Genomic DNA, 21,828 nt, shown 5'->3' with positions numbered 1-21,828 from the left:
AGACAAACCCAAAGGCTGGTGCAGTAAATCATCACTTGGTGGATTGCATCCGTGGCTGATGACATCCGCAATCAGCTAAGGTGTGTCTCCCACCAGTGATAAAGTGCAATCAGCTGAGGGCTTTTAAAGAAGAAGAAAGATTCTTTAACTGCTTCTTCAGCTCGGAGCCTCTCCTGTGGAGCTCTTCCATACTCTTCCTCGGAGCTGCCAGCTTCACTCCTGCCCTGCGGGTTTTGGGCCCTTCCATTCCCACAGTTGCATAAGACACCTTTATAAATCTCACATTTACAGATCTCTCCTGTTGGTTCTGTTTTTCTAGAGAATGACACACTGACCTTTCTGAAGTACAAATTGAGCAGCCTACCCACTCACCCCTACTCCCTTCCCCACACCCCCTCGCTGAGGAAACTAAGGGCTCCTCATGGCTCTTGGGATGAAATCCTGAAACCTAAGCCTAGCCCACAGAGGCTTACCCAGCCCACCCCTGTTGGCCTCTTCAGGCTCCGGTCCTGCCACCCTCCCCCTTGTTAGCTGCTCTCAGGGCCCTGCCCGTGCCGCCCCCGCCATCCACCTTCACCCCCAGCCCACTCGCACTCACAGGCCTCATCCTGGTTTCAGCCATTTGACCGAGCAGCCAGGAGCAACTCCTAGTTGCCCTGTCTCTTGCTGGTACACAGTAGGTGCTCAATAGGTGCTGACTGAATAAATGAACCCTTCTTCTGACACCATGGCTCCACTCGGTCATGCTCCCCCCTACATGCCCATTCTTCCACCCCCAAACCTGGCGCTTCCCCACCCCATGAGCTCCCCAGATCACCAGCACTTTCCATCAAATTCATTTATTCCTTCATTAATGTGACAAGTATCTTTTGAAGGCCTGCTCTGTGTTAGGCACTGCCTTAGGCTCTGGACGATACAGCAGGGAACAAGCACTGTCTGCTCTGTTTGGAACATCCGTCCCCCATTTGGTACAGCTATTCCTAGTGAACCCCTTCAAAACCCAGTCCCACTGTCCCATGCTCTAAGAATCTCTTTCCCAGACTTCTCCCCAGCTCCTGAGATCGAACTTCTGCCTCTCTCTGCTACACCATTCTCGAGCTTTGTGTGGCCTGTCCAGTGAGGGGGACCTGGGATTGGGGCTACCCAAGGGAATCAGAGCAGAACAACGGGTTTACAGGAAGAGCTAAGAACAGGTCCCTGCTGGAAGCTCTGCTCTTGAGCAGTGAGCCCAGCACAGCCAGGACTCTAACTCCTCCGTCCTCCCTCAGGCTTGTTTTCCCGCCACTTAGCTACCCATGAAGGAAATGCCTGTCTTGTGTACCTTTTATTTGCACAGAAATGATCCAGGATCTCTCATCGAGGCCAGAAGGGAGCACACAGAGGGAAGGGGTGGGGACCTGAAGGAAGACATAGGCGCTGGAGTCGGAGCAGATTCAAATATCAGACCTTTGGAAACCAGCAGTCAAGTCCAGTTCACTGGGGCTCTGATGTGAGGACCCCCTGCGTGAGCAGGAGGTAGGGGTGCAGCCTGCCTGGCAGGAGGCTCTGGGGGCTTGCCTTCCACTCCATTGCACCATGGAGCAGCATGTGGCATTCCTCCTGCCATGAGACCCATGTTGACCAGCCCCAACAGAGGTCACTGGCTCAGGGAGGCCCGGGAACACCCCCACCCGTAAGGCCACACATCAGTCTCCATGCAGAGGGCGGCATCAGAGCAGGGTGATCTCGCTGGGGGGCAGCGTGAGCCGCTTCTCGCGGGCGCTGAGCAGGCTCTCCACGTGCGCGGCCACCACCCGGCACAGCTCCAGGCTCTGCGGCAGACACAGCGAGAGCCACTGCCCAGCTCGCCAGGGGGTAGGACGTGAGGAATGGATTGGTGGCTGGGAGTGTGAGCCTGTGCGTGCATCCCCTCCCTCCAGTGTCCCTAGCAGGCAGGTGCTGTTATATCCCCATCCGAAGGGTGAGACGCTGAGGCTCAGAACAGTGAGGCCACTTGCCCCAGAATCAGAGCTGGAAGGTGGGGGAATTTGAATCCAGGCAGCAGGCACCCGAGGCCACACTCCAGATTGCTCTTTTCTGTGGTCTGCTGTGTCTGCCCCCACCCCAGAGGGAGGGGGACCTGGAAGTGCCTCAATGTGGGAGTTGGGAGGGGGGGAGCAGTCCGTCACCTATCCAACGGGCTGCTTGTTCCAGGCCCTTTGGGGCTATTGTCCCACCTGGCAGGGGTGGAAACTGAGGCTCTGTGAGAGGCGGGGATGCCTCCATAGCACACAATCTGTTGGGGGTAGGGGGATGGGGACCCTGCTCTGTCAGCTGCAATGCTACTGCACTCAGACATCACCTCCTCCTGGAAGCTCTCCCTGATGAGCTCCCAGACAGCACAGGTGCCCCACGTGCCCTCTCAGCACTGACCACAGTTTATCTGAGACATTCTTTTAACTCTTGAGATGTGGGGCTCTGTGAGAGTTAGAGCTGAGGGGGCTCAGTGACTTTGATTATCACTGCTGCCAGTACAGAGCCAGCTACACAAAGATGTTTAAGAGATGAAAGAATGAATGTGAATGAATGAATGTCACCTCACATATTCAGACTGGAAGCACAGAGGAGCATAAAGAGCTTAAGGGGGCTACAAGCTCCATCCATTCCCTCCATCTATCCAGCCACTCAGCAAGTACATCTTGACATCTACTCTGTGCTGTGGCCACAACGGTGGACAAGCTGGGTGCAGTCCTGCCCTCTTGCAGCTGTCATTCTGGCAGGACAGACAGGCAATATACACACAGACAAACATCTAAATGGTCTGTAAGCCATGATGAGAGCTACTGAGGGAGAGAGTAGATTACTGGGAAAGAGGATCAGGGAAAGCTCAGATGCCATGATGTTTGTGCTGAAACTGCTGAAAGAAGGGAGAGAGGGAGACCTGAGATCAATCAGGGAAGAGCATTCCAGGAAGAGGTAACAGTGAGTGCAAAGAGCCTGGGGCAGGCAGGGGGAGAGGAGGGCCAGGTTGGCCTTGGGAGCTCCAAGAGGCCAGGGGAGAGGGGCGGGAGGTAATTGCAGGGGGGAAGTTTGGGGCTTGGGGCCTGTGTGCCTCGGAAGCTGGGAGGAGCAGGTCTGGGGAATTGGAAGGACACTGGAGAGGGCTGTTGGCCTGCAAAGGAGATGCCGAGGGGGCCTGGAGTTCTGAGGGCCGGTGGAGGAGAGAGGAATATAGGGGCTGTCAGGGTAGGGACTGCTTTGAAAGCCTCAGGACCAGATAGGGTGCTCTGGCGAGAGGCCCAGGCTCAGCAACATTTGGAGATCACCGGGGAGAAAGTGCTAGGAGGTGGGAGAAGGGCAGGAGACCTGCGGGAAGGAGGGAAAGTCAGGGATGGGGCGAGGCTCAGCAGGAGCAGGACTGGGGTGTGGTGGGAAGTGGACTGGGGTGGCCAGGCTCTGAGTTGCACAGAGCGGTCAGTGGCTGTTTCGGCCTGCCCTGTGAAGCAGGGCTGCAGGAGTGCAATCCTCTCTCCTGCCCTGGGAAAGCAGCCCCTTCAAGGCAGGCCCTGGGTGGGGTGTGGGGAGTATGGGGAGTGTGGGGCCCCAATCTCATGGGGGTACAGCAGCTGGAAAGGGCAGATGTGTGGGCCCCCACCCAACTTCCCCCTTCTCTGGGCCTCAAGCCTGTCTCTGCAGCCTGTCTCTGCACCCCTCTGCAGTGGGGTGGAATCGTTGATCCTCCTCCTCTACAACTGGGGGGGTGGGGTGGGGCTGTAAGGTGTGGACAGTAGTCTCGGGGATCATCTGTGCCTTTTAAGGAGCAGCCACAGTGGATAAGAAGGGGCAGGCCAGGTGGGCCTCAGTTTCCCTATCACATGGGGACCTCACTACACCCCCCCCCCACGAACTTCCTTAAAGCTGAGTGTCCCTCCCTTCTCTCCAGCCTTCCAGGGCTCCCTAGTGCCTTCAGGAGAAAGGCTCAGTTCCCAGCCGGGCACGTGGGGCCCTCCAAGGCCAGCTCTCCCCTGGCCTGTCTCCCCAGTGCCCCATCGGACTCCCCATTATTCCACAAACAATCTGAACCCTTCCCCATGTCCCCACTCTGGAGTTGCTCCCCTGGAGGACCACCCTAATGTGTGGCGCAGGGGTTAGGATGACCCTGCACTGGGCCGGACGCTCCTAGGGGGAACGGCCACAAGCTGATCTTTCCTGGAGCCAGGCCCAGAGGTCCCTGACCCGTGGAGGTTAAATGAGAGTGAAGGGTTGAGTGACAAGGCAGGGAGGGTGGGGGGCGGGGCCAAGGGATAGCGGGGCGGGTTTGTCAGATTGGAGAGGCGGGGCTAAGGGAGGGGGCGGGCAGGTCCGAGTGGAGGGGCGGGGCTATGGGAGGGGGCGGGCTGGTCCGGGTGGAGAGGCGGGGCTATGGGAGGGCTGGTCCGGGCGGGGGCGGGGCGGGGCCCACCTGCTCCAGCTGCAGCTGCACTGTCCGCTGCGTGGTCACATCGCCCAGGGCGATCTCCACGTAGGGGTAGCTGGAGTTGGCCGTGGGCCGCTGGGTCCGCGTCGACTGGATCTCCTTCAGGGGGAACTTCACTATCAGCTCCTGGGAGTGGGGGGAATGCGCTCACTCAGGCTGGTGGGCTGGGGGGCGTCCCCCTCCCGCCCAGTGCTCTCATCCACTCTCACCGCGCCCCTCCCCTGCAAAGCAGATGGTCAGAAGACAGGGGACCCCGGTTGGAGCGCCCGTTCCCCAGTAGCACGCTGTGCGACCTTGTGTTAGTCACCTCACCTCTCTGGGCCTCCGCTCCCTCCCTTGTGGAGTTGATTGCACACATATTGGAGGACGACCCAGGCATGGTTTAAGAGCGGGGCCCAGGGGCTAGTGGAGGCCCGGCCCCCCGACGTCACCTTTGCACAGCAAAGTTCTCTCTGGGGTTTTATTTCTGGACCACGCGGAGGGCAAGCCTGGTGCTGGGGAGCCAAGGCTTCAGGAAGGGCCCCGGGCCGACCGGGTCGCGGTGGGCTAACGGCCGGGCCCGGGATTCCCCTCAGGGATCCCCAGACGCACCGCGGCCCCTGGGTCGGTAACGCCCCTGGCCTGGCTCCGTCCCTTCCCCGACTCCCTTCTCCGTCCTCACGGCGCCCAAGAGCGACTCTAAATAATCACTTGCCCTAGAATCCATGTCTCAGAGTCCGCTCTGGGGGCAAGAACTCTGAAAGGGGGAAGCTGGCTCCGGGAGCGGGGAGAGTCGCCAAGACCGGGGGGGGGGGGGGGGCCGGGCCCGAGGGGCGCGCGGGGCGGGGCGCAGACCACTCACGTGGGTCTCGGGGACCAGGAAGCTGAGGCCGTCGTGGTTGACGGCTAGCACGCAGGGCGCTGGCACCGCGGCGGTGCTGCAGCTCTGAACCGAGAAGAACGAGGAGCCGAACAGGGGCGCGGCGCTGAGCAGGCCTGGGGGGAGAGGGCAGGGTCCGCGACGGCAGGGGCAGCCCCGCCCCGCCCTCCCATCTCCTCCTCCCTCCCAGCGGCCCCCTGGTGAAAACTTTTAAGAAAAGTGTCTTCCTATGGTAAATCAGAGTATTGAGTAAAGGATGATATGGTCCGCGTTTTAAAACTTCAACTTTTGTGTGAGACCAAAGGGAGAGATGTTTATTTGGCGCCAAATCTATATTTTGGGTGGTGCATTATCTAATTTAACTTGTATGGTCAGTTTACCCCAACACCACAATTACATGGAATCCTCAATAGGGTGTGAGATCTTGTTGGTCTGTGCAGGTTAGTGTGATGCCCCGATATATCCAAGAGTAGTTTAGGCAGAGAATAAAAAAGTATTTGCAAAGTCCCCTTGGGGGACTGAGGAGAAAGGAGGAAATATTAAACTTCTTCATCTTGGGAATTCCTGATATTCTCACAAGCGGTGGGACCACCAATTCAATAGGCTTAGCCCTCAATCTTGGGGTTTGCCCCTATGAAACTTATACCTGCAAAGGATACGGTAAGCCTAATTAAAATTAGGCCCAAGAATCACCCCCAGAGAACCTCTTTTGTTGCTCAGATGTGGCTTCTCTCCCTCTACGCCTATTTGGCAGGTGAACTCACAGCCCTCCTCTCTATGTGGGACATGACTCCCAGGGGTGTAAATCTCCCTGGCAACATGGGACAGGATTCCTGGGATAAGTCAGGACCCAGCATCATGGGACTGAGAAAACCTTCTTGACCAAAGAGGGGAAGAGAGAAATGAGATAAAGTTTCAGTGGCTGAGAGATTTCAAAGTTGAGAGGTTATCCTGTAGGTTATTCTTATGCATTATATAGACAACCCTTTTTAGTTTATGGTGTATCGGAAAGGCTGGAGGGAAGTACCTGAAACTGTAGAGCTGTGTTCCAGAAGGTTTGATTCTTGATCATGATTGTATAATGATATAGCTTTTACAGTGTGACTCTGTGATTGTGAAAACCTTGTGTCTGATGCTCGTTTTATCCAGGATATGGAGAGATGAGTTAAAAAATATATATATATGGATAAAAAAGAAAGAAAGAAAATTCCCTGGGAGAAACTCACAGAAAGAAAACTCCCCAGGAGAAGCAAGAAGGACCCACAGAAACTGAACATTTTGAAACCAGAGCCCAGGAGAGAAGGACCAGCAGACGTCACCATGTGCCATTCCACATGACAAAGGAAACCCAGACACCAGCAGCCCTTCCTCAAGAAGGCCCCTTGATTGTGCCAGCCAAGGACCCCCAGAAATCTTCATTTGAAGCTGACAATACTGGAAACCAACTGTAGTAAAGTTCAGGTGTCAGCTTGGCCAGTGATGGTGCCCAGGTGGCCTGTTGCTGTGGCCTTACAGCGTCAGCATGTGAATTCATCTATGCTCATTATGCCTGTGGTCAGCTCAGAAGAGCGCCTTCCGCAATGAGTGACATGAGTGACGTTTAATTTAATTAGCAGGAGACATAAAAGGGAGAGGTCAGACGCGACCTCAGCGTAGCTCAATGCAGCCCAGTAGTCCAGCAGCCCAGCACACCTCAGCTCAGAGCTCAGAGCCGGCTCAGACCCAGACATTTGGAGATGCAGAAAGGAATCACCCTGGGGAAAGCTGGCTGAACGCTGAAGCCAGGACCGAAGGCCAGCAGAGATAGCCGTGTGCCTTCCCATGCGGCAGAGAATGCCAGAGGAAAGCCAGCTGCCCTTCCTCCAAGGAACTGTAAATTTGTAAATAAATAAATCCCCTTTATAAAAGGGCAGTTAATAAATAGGGAGGATAAGGGGCTAAAAAAAAAAAGGATAGATGGAAATACTACTGGACAATGAGAGGGAGGGGTTGGGGTATGGGATGCATGAGTTTTTTCTTTTTATTTCTTTTTCTGGAGTGATGCAAATGCTTTAAAAATGATCATGTGATGAAAACACAATTCTGATGCTATTGTGAGCCACTGACTGTGTACAATGGATGGACTGTATTTGTGTGACGATTTCTCAATGAAAATTTTTTTTTTTAAGATTTTTTTTAAAGTGTCCTATCCAAGCAGGTGCTCAGCTTGGCTGGCAAGAAAATGACTCGAGAAAAAAATAACTACTGTGGGTGGGGGAGGTAGAAGAAACACCCTCTCTGGGGGGCACCTTCCTCTGAGCAAACGCACCCTTCGGGGAACTGGGTCTCAGCCCCGCTGCCTCCTCATGTGCAGAGTTCAGCCGGCACCACTGCACGGCAGCCCTCCCCCAGCCCCAGGGCTGCAGCCACAGCCTTGCACTGAGGACCCATCTCCATCCCAGGCCTGGCACCCAGCTGCAGACTAGCTGCCTCCAGGGGCCCAGAGGCCCTCGCCTCCCCCCATTCCCGCTCCTCTGCCACCCTCACTGCAGCTCAGGCAGTTATCAGGGGATTCCTTGAGCCTCCTCCTTCCCCCAACATAGCTGTCACCGAGGCATGACCCCCAACATAGCTGTCACCGAAGCAAGACCCCCAACATAGCTGTCACCGAGGCATGACCCCCAACATAGCTGTCACCGAAGCAAGACCCCCAACATAGCTGTCACCGAGGCGTGACCCCCAACATAGCTGTCACCGAAGCAAGACCCCCAACATAGCTGTCACCGAGGCAAGACCCCCAACATAGCTGTCACCGAGGCAAGACCCCCAACATAGCTGTCGCCGAGGCAAGACCCCCAACATAGCTGTCACCGAGGCGTGACCCCCAACATAGCTGTCACCGAGGCATGACCCCCAACATAGCTGTCACCAAGGCATGACCCCCAACATAGCTGTCACCGAGGCAAGACCCCCAACATAGCTGTCACCGAGGCGTGACCCCCAACATAGCTGTCACCAAGGCATGACCCCCAACATAGCTGTCACCGAGGCAAGACCCCCAACATAGCTGTCACCGAGGCGTGACCCCCAACATAGCTGTCGCCGAGGCATGTCCCCCAACATAGCTGTCGCCGAGGCATGACCCCCAACATAGCTGTCGCCAAGTCATGTCCCCCAACATAGCTGTCACCGAGGCAAGACCCCCAACATAGCTGTCACCGAGGCACGCCCTTTTCTTCCTCCTGGCAGTCTCCTGTCTCCATCCACCCTTCCTGTTCCCAGGACTCTGTCCAACCTCAGCCTCCACCTACTGTGCCCTGGACGCCTGCAGCGACCTCCATTCTGGTGCCCTGGCCTCCGTCCCCCATGAGTGAACCCAGTGAGTCCCTTCGGTGGCCCCCAGGAGCCCCCAGGGGAAAGCCCCTGAGCTCAGCATCCATGACCTCCCCCAGCCCTAGCTGTGCCCCGCGCCCACCACCCTTCAGGATCCCCGTGGGTCCAGCCCCTGCCCCTGCCCGTGGATTCTTACCCAGAAACTGGGCCCGTGCCTGGTGGGGGCTGAGCGCCTGAGTCTGCTGCCGGTGCTGGCTGACGAGGCTGAGCCAGGCCGAGCCTGCCATCGCGCGCACGAGCTGGGCCGGGATGTAGTCCTGGACCTCCTGCCTGCGGACGCACAGAAAGCCCACCTTGAGTGCCGCCAGGGCAGCCCAGGCTCACGCAGTCCCCCACAGGGACACCTGGGAGGCAGATGGCGTTGTCACCTGCAGAACAGGTGTAGGTACACCCCACCTCGCAGACTAAATGCTGGGAAGCACAGATGGGCAGCGGGTCAGTGGCACGTTCCCATGCTGTGCCTCGGCACACAGCAGGAGCTCAATCAATGCTCACTGGCAGCACCAGGACCCCTTGGTGCAATGAGGCTCTTAGGAATTCACAGACAGCCTTAGGTCCCGCAGTGACTGAGTCTGGGAGCCAAGACCTGAACCCAGGGTGGGTTTGTCATTTGTAGGCAGCCCCTACGAGGCAGCCCCTCTCCCTCTCTGAGCATCTGGAAAATACCAACAGCAGCCCCAGACCTCCTGGGCAGCAGAGCAGGGAGAGTTGGGAGAAAGTCAGTCTCCTGCAGAAAGCGCGCAGGTAATGTCTTTGCACATTGAGAGTGAGAGCCTGGCATCTGTGCCTAGCCAGGGTTTCAGTCCTGCTCCCCCATCCTGACCTATTTGCTGGGCGAACTTGGGTCAGTCATGTGACCTCTCTGAGCCTCAGTCTCTTCATCTGTGAAAGGGGAAAACAAAGTGTGGTTTGGAAGATTAGCTGACAAAATGCCTGCAAAGCACCTTGCAAAAGAGTGAGAATGCAATGATTTTTATCCAGGACTCGAATACGCCTTCACAAGCTTCCTGCTCTTTTTGCTTAAAATTAAAACATAAAAAGAGCTTTATGGACACCGATATTCATAGCGGCATGATTCACAACCAAGAGGTAGGAGCAAACCACGTGCCCCTCAATGACCAGAGAAAATCGGTACATCTACATGATGGAATATTACTCAGCTGTTAAAAGGAATGATGTTCTGATACACGCGACAGCAGGGATGAACCCCAAAGACATCATGTGGAGTGAAATAAGCCAGACAGAAAAGGACAGATATTGTATGATCTCACTTATGTGGAATAACTAGATATGCAAATTCATAGAGCCAGAAATTAGAATACAGGTTAGTTATCAGAATCGACCATGTGGGAAGGAAATGGGGAGTTATTGCCTAACAGGTGCAGAGTTTCTGTTTGGGGGGATGAAAAGCGTTTTGGTAATGGGTGGTGGTGATGGGAGCCCAACATTGTGAATGCAATTAGCACCACTTAATTGTTTATTTGAAAGTGGTTAAAATGGGAAATTTTAAGTCATACATCTATTACCAGAATAAAAATTTTTAAAATAACCCCTAGAATTGTAGACTACAAACAGTGAACCTGAATGTAAGAATGGATTATAGTAGATAATACATTATAGTAATTGTTTTATCAATTGCAACAAAGTTACCCCACAAATGCAAAATATTAATAAAAGGAAAACTGTGGGGTGGCGTGGAGTATAGGGGAGCTCTATACTTTCTGCATGATTTTTCTGTAAAAGTATGGCAGTTCTAATAAAAAAAAGTTATCAGGCAAAAAGAGTTGTATGATTGAGCCCTGGGATATATCACCTGTCCTTACATTCTCTTGTTTACTATTATTTAAGCCCAGCAGTTCTCAAAATATATCAAGAATTTGGGAGGTCAGAGCCATTTTCCTAATAACACTAGGACGTCATCTTCCCTTTTCAGTCTCATTCTTTCATGAGTATACAGTGTAGTTTTTCCGAGGTAATGTGATGTGTGATATCAAAACAGATGGAATGCAGAAGCAGATGTGCAAATTAGCTGTCTTCTCTAAAGTCAGACAGTAAAGAGATCGGCAAAAAATAAAACGGTGCCCCTCTTCTCCCTAAATCACTTTTTTGAAAATAGTTATTTCTCATAAAATGTAATTTATATTAGTGTGGTATGGGTATTGTGATGTTCAAATGAAATGCTTAATCAATACTTACACTTTTTTTTTCTTAATTTTCATTTTGATTAGGATAAATATTCAAAGCTTTAACCCATATGAACAAAAACTTTTTGGGGTCTAATCTTTAAGATAGTAAAAAGGTGCTGAGACCAAAAGTGTGGGAATGACTGATTTATACCATTAGCGCTGATCGCATCTTTGGGAACCTTCTCAAAGATGGCCTAACTCCCTATGATTTAGCCAGTAAGTCCCCTATTGTTGGATATTGAAGTTACTTTCAATTTTTTGCTGCTTTCAGTAACGTCACAATGAACACTTTTGTCCCGAGTCACACTGTAAGCATGTTCTGAAAGTTTGGGTTTTTTTTAAATCATTAAATTAGCTCTAAGGTTTCAGTACCAGCCTAGTACCTCTCCAGGGCTGGGCAGGCAGCCGGGAAGGGTGGGGCTGGGCAGCTCCCAGAATGCTAGGGATCAGGGAGGCCCGGGTGGCCCTTTCTTCCCAGCTCGGGCAGGTGGGAGGCCAGGTGGGCGGGCGCTTACACGCTGGGCAGGTAGGAGTGGTCCTTGGCGCGGTGCTGCAGGGCCGCCAGCTTGGACGCCTGCTGCAGCTGCTGCTCACTGGGCCTGACGGCCGGCACGCTGCTGAAGAGGCCCTTCAGGTAGTCCGGCAGCACCTGTGGGGTCACTCAGGTGAGGTTGGCCCGGCCTCGCAAGCACGCAGGCACGCATGGGAGGGGACCTGGAGACACACCTGCAGGTGAGCTGGCCTGTCAGGTTTCTGGACTTGGGGGATGAGCACAGAGGCCCCCGAGGGTGTGCCCCGTGAAGCCCAGGTGTAAGTCCAGAGTGAGTGGGGAGGGTTCGGGCTGGCGCAAGCCCGGAACCAGCCACACAGTGGGGAGAAGGGTCCAGAGCTGGTCACACATGGATATGCCCCAAGGTCACCTCGAGGGCTGGCTACCACAGCCTGTTGGTCCACGCACAGGGACGGAAGGCAGAGCGTGGATGCAGGGGGGTGGGGGTGGGGGACCCGGACCTGGGAGCGACTGCCTAACGGTACCGGGTTTCCTTTTGGGGTGCTGGGAATATTCTGCAACTAGATAGAGGTAATGGTTGCATGCTATTGTAAATGTACCAAACGCCACTGAATTGTACACTTGAAAATGGTTAATTTTATGTTGTGAATCTTTTCCCCACTAAAAAAGTTGAAAAACAGCTAGGCAGCACCCAGCCCAGAGCCTCGGATTCAGGGGCTCTGGGTGGGAGCCGCGGCTCTGCATCTCAGGTTCCTCGGGCGCCCAGGCCCACGCTAGGCAAGTCGCCCGCGGTCGGGGCTGGCCTCTACAGCGATACCTCGCGGCCGCGGGAGGGAAGGGGCCAGCTCCAGCGCTGACGGACTGGGCAAGGTCCTGTGCCCCCCGCGGACCTTGGTCCGGGCGGAGAAGTGCATGATAGCAAGACACGGCTGCGTGACACTGTCGTGCTGCCCGGGGCCCACCCCGCCGCCGCGGCGCACAGCCTCCCCCGCTCCGCGCGTCCTCCCTGGGGCCCGTGGGCCGCGCCCACCTTTTTCTCACGCCTCTTCGGGACCCTGGCGCTGGCCTCCCCTACCCACGTCCGCAAAGATCTGACCCCCCCCCAAGACAGAGGACGGAACCAAGGCTTCGTAAGGCCCGACCCCAACTTCCAGGACCGGCAAGTCTCAAAGCGAAACGACACAAGACAAAAACAGCGGCTTTAGCCACAGAAGCCCGGGGCCAGGGGGGCACCGAGGCGACCACTGCGGGCCTGGTGGGCGGGGCGCGGGGTGGGGCGCCGGGTGGGTGGGGTGCGCGAGCCGGGGGCGGGGTCGCGGGGTGGGTGGGGGACGAGGCGCGCGAGTGGGGGGCGCCAGGTGGGTGGAGTGCGCGAGCCGGGGGCGGGGCGGGGGCGCGCGGGGCCAGGGTCTGGCCAGACCCGCGAGGCCGCAGGCGGACGCCTACGCAGCCATGGCGAAGGTTCCGGAGCGGCGCACCTGGTGGTAGTGCATGGTCACGTACAGCTCGTTGTCGAACCGGAGCGGCTGGCCCCAGAGTGCGCGCCGGAAGCAGAGCAGGTAGCCGCAGTCCACGCGCTCCAGCTCGCAGGCCACGTCCAGGATGTAGGCGTGGCGGCTTAGCGGGCACACGTGCTGGCCTGCGGGGCGGTGGGGAGGGCTGGGGCACGCGTGGGGCACGCGTGGGGCACGCCCCCGCCCCGGTCTCGGGGCGCCAATTCACGGAGAGAACAGTCAGGGGACGGGGTGTGGCGTTTTGTTAAAATGCTGGTGGTCACAGAGGGGCTAGTACCTCTCGGCCCAGCGCCCGGGTTCCGCTAGAGAAGGCACCCGCCTCTTGCAGAGGAGACCGCGGGTGGACACAAGCTCACATTAGGAGACCCAATGGGTTCCTTTCGGTGGAACCCCCAGGAGACAAGGAGACACCCCTGGCACCAGGTCTGGGAAGGAGGGGTGGGGACAGCAAAGTGACTTAAGGTTTCGGTCCTGCACTGACATTTTGACCACCCGCCCCAGGCCTTCATAAAGTGTCACCAAAGAGAGGAGGCATGGCTGGTCCGCAAAAGCCCAGGCCCCTGAGGCCAGGTGGCCTGAGTTCGGATGATGACTACCGGATCTTGACTAAGTCACTTGATCTCTTTTTATGCTGAATAATGGCTCCCTAAAACATACAGATCCTAATCTCCAGGAACTTGTGAACATACTACTTTACCTGGAAAAAGGGAGTTTGCAGGTGGAATACAACAATCAAGGACCCTAATCCTGGATTTTCCAGGCAATCCCAATGTCACAAGGCTTGTTTTAAGAGGGAGGCAGGAGGGGTGGACTCAGAGAAAGAGATGAGACAACTCAGGCAGAGGGAGGGGAGACAGCCCAGAGATGGGGGGTGGGGTGGTTAAGAGAAGTTATAAACTGATTTACAGAAAAATCATGCATAAAATTTAAGGAGAGATTGCAAGGAAAATCATTACCCTTCCCCCTGTGTGGGACATGACATTCAGGGGTGAAAGTCTCCCTGAAAATGTAGGACATGACTTTCAGGGATGAGCCTGGCCCTGGTACTGGGGGATCGACAATGCCTTCCTGACCAAAAGAGGAAAGAAGAGAAATAAAATAAGGAAATAAAAGAAGAGAAATCAGATGGAGTCGAGAGGCTATTCTGGAGGTTGCTTTCATACAAGCTTCAGCTCAACAGTGCTAATTGCCATATGTGCTACTTTGAAACTATTTTGTACCCCAGAAAAGCCATGCTTTACTCCTGATCCAATCTTGTGGGGCCAGCCGTTTCTTTTAATCCTGATTCAACACCGTAGTACAGAAGCTTTTGATTAGATCATCTCCACAGAAATGTGGCACGACCAGCTGTGGATATGAACTTTTGGTGAGATGGAGATGTGACTCCACCCATTCAAGGTGGGTCTTGATTAGTTCACTAGAGTCTTTAATAAGGGAAACAGAGTGGGCCACAGTGGCTCAGCAGGCAAGAATGCTCACCTGCCATGCCAGAGGACCCGGGTTCGATTCCCGGTGCCTGCCCATGTAAAACAAACAAACAAAAAACACCCATAGGGTGTAGTAAAAGGGGAAGCATTTTGGAAAACCCTTGGAAACAACAGAGCAGAGCAGATGCAGTTGTTTAGAGAGGAAACCACAGGAAACAGGCTGAAAGCAACGGAGCCCAGGGGCAAGGGGCCAGCAGATGCCAGCCACGTGACTTCCCAGCTGACAGAGGGGCTCCTGTCCCATCGGCTTTTCTTGAATTAAGGTATCTTTCCTGGATGCCTTAGTTTGGACATGTGCACAGCCTTAGAACTGCAACTCATTAAATCCCCTTTTTAAAAGCCGTTACATATCTGGTGTATTGCATTCCAGCAGCTTTAACAAATGAATGCACCATGTTTGCTAACCCCCAACCAATATCACTCCTGTTAACTCTTAAGAACACCTAGGGTGAGGAATGCAACTAGGTGAATGAACCTTGAGGACACTATGTGGAGTGAAATGTCAGAAACAAAAGAGACAAATGTTATCATGCCTCACGCATATGGACTATCTATAATCTACAAACTTGGAGAACTGAAGCCGAGAGCGCGGGTTATCAGGTTGGGCCTATTGTAAAGGCTCCTAGACTAGAAGCTCTTACAGCAGTCACATGTATACTCAGGAGTTGTCACTGTTATTTCTCAATTCTGAGATGCTGAGCTATTTGTTTATAACCTGGTTGTCCCTGGAACTTCGGGTATTTGTAGGACACCTGAAACTCAGAGTTAGAGCCCTGAAGCTATGAAAGTCAGCATTACTTCATAGAGCAGTGGTCAAGAAAGCTGAAAAAGTGATCAGACTTTGCTAGAGATATGAATGAAGCTGGTCTGGACAGGACTGAGGTCAACCAGAATGAATATAGGGTAAAGGATGATACAGTCCATATTTTAAAACTTTAACTTCTGTGTGAGATCAAAGGAAGAGATGTGGTTTTGGTGCAAAATTTATATTTTGGATAGCACATTATCTAATCTAACTTGTATGGTCAGTTTATTTGAACACCATAATTACATGGAATCTTGAATGTGAGATCTGTTAGGTTCGTCCAGGTTAGTATGATACCCAGAGTAATTTAGGCAGAGAATAAAAGGTATTTGCAAAGTCCGCTTCAGAGTCTGAGGAGAAAGGAGGAAATATTAAACTTCCCCACCTGGGGATTTCCTGATATTCTCACAGGCAGTGGGGACAACCAATTCAATAGGCTGAGCCCTCGATCTTGGGGTTTGCCCCTATGAAAATTATTCCTGCAAAGGAGAAGCTAAGCCTACTTATAATTATGTCTAAGAGTAACCCCCAGAGAACCTCTTTTGTTGCTCATATGTGGCCTCTCTCTCTTGAAGCCAACTTGGCAGCTGAACTCACTGCCCTCCCTTCCTACGTGGGACATGACGCCCAGGGGTGTAAATCTCCCTGGCAGTGTGGGACAGGACTCCCGGGATGAGCCCGGACCTGGCATGATGGGACTGAGAAAGCCTGCTTGACCAAAAGGGGGAAGAGAGAAATGAGACAAAATAAAGTGTCAGTGGCTGAGAGATTTCAGAGTCGAGAGGCTATCCTGGAGGTTATTCTCATGCATTATACAGACATCCATTTTTAGTTTATGGTGTGTTGGAGTGGCTGGAGGGAAGTACCTGACACTGTAGAGCTGTGTTCCCTTAGCCTTGCTTCTTGAAGATGATTGTATAATGATATAGCTTTTACAATGTGACTGTGTGATTGTGAAAACCTTGTGTCTGATGCTCCCTTTATCCAGGGTATGGACAGATGAGTAAAAAAATAAGAATAAAAAAGATTGGGGTAGATTGAAATACTAGTGGTCAGTTAGAGGGAGGGGTAAAAGAGGGATGGGGTTTTTCTTTGTTCTTTTTGTTTCTTTTTCTGGAGTGAAACAGATGCTCTAAAATGATCATGATGATGAATGCACGACTATGTGACACTGATGTGAGCCACTGATTGTATACTTTTGGATGGACTATATGGTGCATGAAAATATCTCAAAAAAAATAATAAAAACAGAACACCTGGGGCTGGAACTAAGACTCTAGAAAGAGTTTCATGCACTAAGTTTGCTCTCCTGGAACCTATAATTCCCAGAGTGTTCCTAGGCCAGATAAATCCTGAAACCCAGAGGGATCAGCCTCTCCAGGATCATCGACAAATCACATGCCCCTGTCCTTTAGTGTGGACACCCCTTCTCAACATGAAAAAGTCAGAATGGACATGGCTCCAAGATCCCCATGGATTAGGAGAAGGATCAAAGGAGGAGTTATAACAGAGAAAATGGGATTTAACAAATGAGTATGATGCTGATTCACTGTATTCATATTTATTCTGGCCTCGAGTGTTTTGGAGCAGCTAGAAGGGAAAATCTGAACTAGTGGAACAGTAACCTATAGCAAACTATGAAATCTACTCGCTGACATGTACTTTGAAAATTGTTGCTTTTTCTTTCTCTTATTTGTATATATATTCTATTTCATAATAAAACAATTTTTTTAATTTAAGAGAGAGAGAGAGATTCAATGATGTTACGCTCCTGGCTCTGCAGCTGGAGGGAGAGGCACGAGCCAAGGAGGCAGGCGGGCCCTGGAAGCCTTCCCCTAGAGCCTCTGGAAGGGACACGGCTGAACCCTCGCTTGGACTGTAGGACTTCTGACCTCCAAAACCATAAGAGAATAATCTGGGTTGTTTTAAGCCACTAAATTTGTCATAAGTTGTTACGGTTGCAACAGGCAACTAATACAACCTCCCAAGGCCTCAGTTTCACAGGGTTACTCTGAGGGTTAAAATAGTTCATGGAATTATGAGCTTTAAACTGTGCCTGGGACAGAGTATCAGCTCGATGAGTGTCAGCTGTGAAGGCCTCCTTGCCACCCTCTTCTCCTGCAGGGGCGAGGACACAGGGCTGGAGGGTGGGGACAGCGGTGGGGGGGCCTGGGCAGGAGGAAGGCTGCGCTCCGGCGTGGGCAGCAGATGGAAGGGGCTTGGCTTGCAGGGGGGTCCCCCGATGTCCCCGGCGCCCTAGAGAGGGGCCTGCTGAGGCCGAGGGAGGGGCTGCCTGCACCACCATTAAGGGACAGGACATCAGAGAAACATTCAGACTTTGGGGCCTATTTAGGGAAACCTTCCCCTGGGTGTACATGCCTTTGGGGCAGGGTGACACCTATCACCCCAGGCCCCAGGGCACAGAGGGTGGAATCGAGGGTCCCTGTCCCCCATGAACGCACAGTCTGGGAGGGAAGACGGACTCTTAGCCAGAAGGAGGCAGGGCAGGGAACGAAGGGCTGAGGGCTTGGTGGCGGGAGAGGCGCTTCTACATGGGGCGGGGGTGCCAGGGGTGTCCAGAGGAGAGGGGGGCATGGGGCTCACCTCGGTTGGCAACAACAAAGATGACGTACTCGCTGAAGGCCTCGCTGCGGGTCAGAGCCATCTCGGCACAGATTTCCTCCACCACGTCCAGGGCCACCTGCCCGAGAGGGGCCAGGTGTGCGGGGTGGGACTCGTTCCGTCCCCCCAGCACCGCCAGGCCCCCAGAGGCTGAGGGCGGAGCCCCCATGAGGTCTCTCAACCAGAGCCAGGGCCAGCCTTGGGAGTCTCAGAGGCTGGGGTCGGAAGTCCACCTTTGCCCCACTTGCCCCGCGGTCCTGCTGGGAGGTGTAAGATCTCCGGCCTTGGTTCAGTTTTCTGAGAAATGACTCCTGCCCGTGGGACTGTGCGGGAGTCTGAGAGAGGCTCTTGGGGGTCCACCCCCACCCCAGGAGGCTGTGGCATCCCTGCCCTTCCAGAGCCTGCCGGCCCAAGCTCCTCACTTACGGTGCATGTTTTGATTTTGAGATGGCGTTCGAGGCCTCCTGGAAGAAGGAAGAGTTGCCTCTTGGAACTTCGGCCAGCCTGGGTTGAGGAGGTGACGGGATGAAAGTCTGGGTCTTGAGGCTGGGGTCATGGTGGTCCCCAAGCCCAGGGGTCCCAGGCATGCTCGGGAAGGATTGCGTGCAAGCAAGAGTCTGCCAGGGGAGTTTCAAGCTGACTCCACCCCCACCCACCTCCCTGGCCCAGCCTGACACTCACCAGCATGGCCCGAAGCTCCATGCTGCTGGGGAGCTCCAGACGGCCCCCAAATCGCAGGGTTTTCTGCAGGTTCTGCTCACAGGCCTTGGCAATCCCTGCAGAGATAGGAAATCTATTCCTTGCCCATGCTAGGTGCCAGCCAGGGGCCCACTGCATTCTCATCCCCATTTCACCGCGGAGGTGCAGAGAGCTGCAGACATTTGCCCAAGATCAAGAGCTGGAGTGTTAAGTTCTGGATTCGAACTCAGGGCACCTGACTCCACACCCCATGTGGATTAGGCCTTTGCTTACCCCACCCCTCCCCAGAGCCCTGGGCAGTCTGTGAGCCTGGGAACAACTGCCACCCACGCTGCCGCAGTGGGGGGCTTGCAGACACACCTGGCCCTGCAGCTGAGATGCCCCGGCCGACCCCCCTCGCCCAGACACCCCAGAGCAGAAAAGCCCACCATCGGGGGATGAGCTGAGGGGTCAGAGCACTTCTGTGCCTTCACAGACCTGGGACCCCCCTCTCTGGACTTGGAAATGTTTGTTAACTGAATCAGAGAGGAGAAGTAAGTCCCCGATCTCCTACATGACGCCCAAGAAAACTGCAGGGGCCCCAGCCTCTTTCTCAGGGGGCCCAGGGAAGCAGGGCTGGGGTGGGACCTGGGGAACGGCCCCTTCCTTCAGACTCCAAGGGGGAAGGACAGACATCTGTCACCAGCTTTGGGGTCACCCTTGCTAATTCCCCATGGCCAGAGAAGCTGGGCTCAGCCCAGCACTGCAGGCCCTTCCCTGCCCTGCTGTCCTCTTGTCACATACACCCACTCACTCCCACCTCCTAGCCTGGGTCCTGCCACTCCCCCCACCTGGAAGCCCCTCCCATATGCCCAGGCCCCAGAGAGACACCGCCACCAGGAAGGCTTCCCTGACCGGCCCCCATCTCCCCCTACTTACCGCCACACCCAGCCCCTTTGGGACCTCTGCAAATATTGAGCAGTGACTCAACGTTAGTGAACACTGCCCGGGCTTCCCCTTCCCGGCTGCCCACCCAGTCCTGGTCCCCACTTGCGGGGCCCTCACCCTGGAAGGGCAGGCCTGGGGCCCGGCCTGCGTGCTGGAGGAAGCGAACGAGGTGGGGCCGGAGGACCTCTGAGCAGCTGTGGTAGGCAGCCACGATATACAGCAGCCTCCAGCCTCGCTGGCAGCTGTCCCTGCGGGAACACATGCATAGGGCCATGTCACACAAGGCCATGGCCTGGAGAGCGGGGCCGGGCTCTCTTGGGATGGGTCCGGAAGCTTCCAGTTCTCAAGCAGCTCCTAGCTTCTGGGGGTGCTCCTTCTCCCCCTGGGAACCCCAAAGCCACCCAGAAGGGATGCTCTGCCCCGGAAGCCAGGGCGAGGGGCCGGGGAGGAGGGGGTGAGGCCATGGGATGCGCCCAAAGAAACAAATCTGATCCGGGTGGGAGATGTCTCAGGGGACATTTCTGGGTGAAGGTTCCGGATGGAGGAAGGGGGTTGGAACTTGCTGGGGCTGTGCAGAGGTAGTGGCGGGGAAGGCCTCAGACATCAACCAGGGCAGAGAGAAGCATGATGGGTCTAAAATTCCAGGGGAGGTGGGGGGAGCTGGAGGGCAAGTGGAGGAAGTAGAGGGAAGGGCCAGGACAGGAGGGTGGGCCTGATGGTAACAAGAGCAGGTTACACACTGGACACCTACTATATGCTGGCCCTAAACGAGACAAGGTAACTTGTCTTCACACTACCTGGGGGATGAGGGTTTCATTTGTGGGGACTTCTGGTGTCTGGGGACAGCCTTGGACTTCCTTTGGGGAACTACACCTTCTGCAAGGAGCTCCCCAAGCTGTGGTTGAGAGATGGGCCAGGACCATGGCCAATTAGATGGCTGCAGACCCTGGTCACCATGATTGGTTTAGGGATGGCCGTAAGATCCAGGTCTGGCCAATTGGAGCACAGCCTCTCTCTGCCCACAGTGATTGGTTCAAGGTGGGGCATGTGACCTGGATCTAGCCAGTCAGAACTCTGTGCCCCCCATTGAGGCTGCTTGTGACCAAGCCCGCCAATGAAACTTGGGGATGTGGGAACTTTGGCTGCAAATATTGGGTCAGGCATCTTGCTTTCCTCCGGGCTCTGGAGCTCAGGAGATGTCTTCCCAGAATCTCCACTGCCTGGGGAGGATAGTAACATGAAGGAAAGCAGGCCAAGAGATGGAGCAAGTCTGCTTCTTCATGGCATCTGGATCCAGCTATGCCTGAAGCCACCTGCTTGCTGTTTTCTATTACCTAAACCAATAATTTTCTTTTTTTTCCTGCTTAAATTAGCTTGAGTAAGGTTCCTCTCACTTGCAGCCAAGAATCCCCACCGATGCATCATGACAGCCATTTCACAGATGAGAAACTGAAGCTCAGAGAGCAGAAATGACTTGCCACACAAGTCCAATACCATGTGCTTTGCCTACTAAGTGAGGAGGGGTGCAAGGTGGAGAGAATCTGGGCCAGGCCGGGTGGAGAGCGTAGGAGGGCCTCCTGGAGCCTGGGGGGGGGAGCTCTTGGAGCCTGGTGGGGGGCCCTCCTGGAGCCTGATGGGGGCAGGGGGAAAGGCCCAGCCCACTCACTGCTTGGCGCTGGCGTTCTCCGTGACCTGCTTCATGATCTGGCAGTAGCACTCGTCCCGCAGGACCTCGTGGTCCCCACACAGCTGGGGAGGGGGCAGGCCAGGTCACATGTCAAGGCCGTGCCGGGGCCACGCCACCGGCCAGCAGGCACCTAAGAACGGCCGGGCACGGGGAGCCAGGCCCGGCGCCCCCCTCGCCAACCCCTCTTGCCCCCCCAGTGAGAGGCACTGGTCCCGGACCGCAGGCGGAGCTGCCCACGGCAGCAGCCAGCCCCTGTGGAGGGCCTGGGGAAGGGCAGTCCCTGAGCAGAGGGAGGCAGCGACCGCGAACTGACCTTCAGGAGGGTGCGGAGCGCGTCCAGCTCGCTCTGGCCCTTCAGCGGGGCGTCCCCCATGAACCGCATCACAGCTGCAGGAACGCCTGTCCTGCTCAGGCCCGCCAGACCCCAGTGCCCCACCCCAGGGTCACCCCCTCCCTGGGCGGCTGCGGGCAGGTGCAGCAGGGGGCTTCGTGCTCTTATAGGGCCCCCGCCGCCCAAGGACCAGAGAGCAGGGGTGCTGAGCAGGGCTGCACAGCCCCAGCTCCCACAGCTGGCCCGGTGCCATCACCCGCACCTAGGAACATGTCCACGGCCATCTTGTTGAGGCTGCTGTCACTGAGTTCGATGAGGGATTCCTGAAGTGGGACCTGTGAGGGGAGGCACATCAGAGCAGAAGGGTCACAT

General features: G+C 55.0%; 1 protein-coding gene across 1 annotated transcript in view; it reads right to left on the bottom strand.

Annotated features, from left to right (window-relative positions):
* Positions 1 to 822: 822 nt before the first annotated feature.
* MYO15A (myosin XVA) overlaps positions 823 to 21,828 on the bottom strand; it is a 64,729-nt gene continuing 43,723 nt past the window's right edge. Inside the window, exons 54-66 of the mRNA XM_077163408.1 lie at positions 21,719 to 21,791; positions 21,439 to 21,512; positions 21,105 to 21,187; positions 19,556 to 19,686; positions 18,494 to 18,588; positions 18,239 to 18,316; positions 17,795 to 17,891; positions 12,863 to 13,023; positions 11,389 to 11,522; positions 8,824 to 8,957; positions 5,298 to 5,431; positions 4,442 to 4,582; positions 823 to 1,811 (exon numbers count right to left, since the gene is read on the bottom strand). Coding sequence (XP_077019523.1) covers positions 1,710 to 1,811; positions 4,442 to 4,582; positions 5,298 to 5,431; positions 8,824 to 8,957; positions 11,389 to 11,522; positions 12,863 to 13,023; positions 17,795 to 17,891; positions 18,239 to 18,316; positions 18,494 to 18,588; positions 19,556 to 19,686; positions 21,105 to 21,187; positions 21,439 to 21,512; positions 21,719 to 21,791 — 1,437 coding nt within the window. The 3' untranslated portion in view covers positions 823 to 1,709. The remainder of the gene's footprint in view (positions 1,812 to 4,441; positions 4,583 to 5,297; positions 5,432 to 8,823; positions 8,958 to 11,388; positions 11,523 to 12,862; positions 13,024 to 17,794; positions 17,892 to 18,238; positions 18,317 to 18,493; positions 18,589 to 19,555; positions 19,687 to 21,104; positions 21,188 to 21,438; positions 21,513 to 21,718; positions 21,792 to 21,828) is intronic.

Source organism: Tamandua tetradactyla, chromosome 6 (genome assembly GCF_023851605.1).
Source record: "Tamandua tetradactyla isolate mTamTet1 chromosome 6, mTamTet1.pri, whole genome shotgun sequence".
In the NCBI taxonomy this organism is placed as follows: domain Eukaryota; kingdom Metazoa; phylum Chordata; class Mammalia; order Pilosa; family Myrmecophagidae; genus Tamandua; species Tamandua tetradactyla.
Note: the sequence above shows the minus strand (reverse complement) of the source record. Positions and strands in the feature narration are given on the sequence as shown.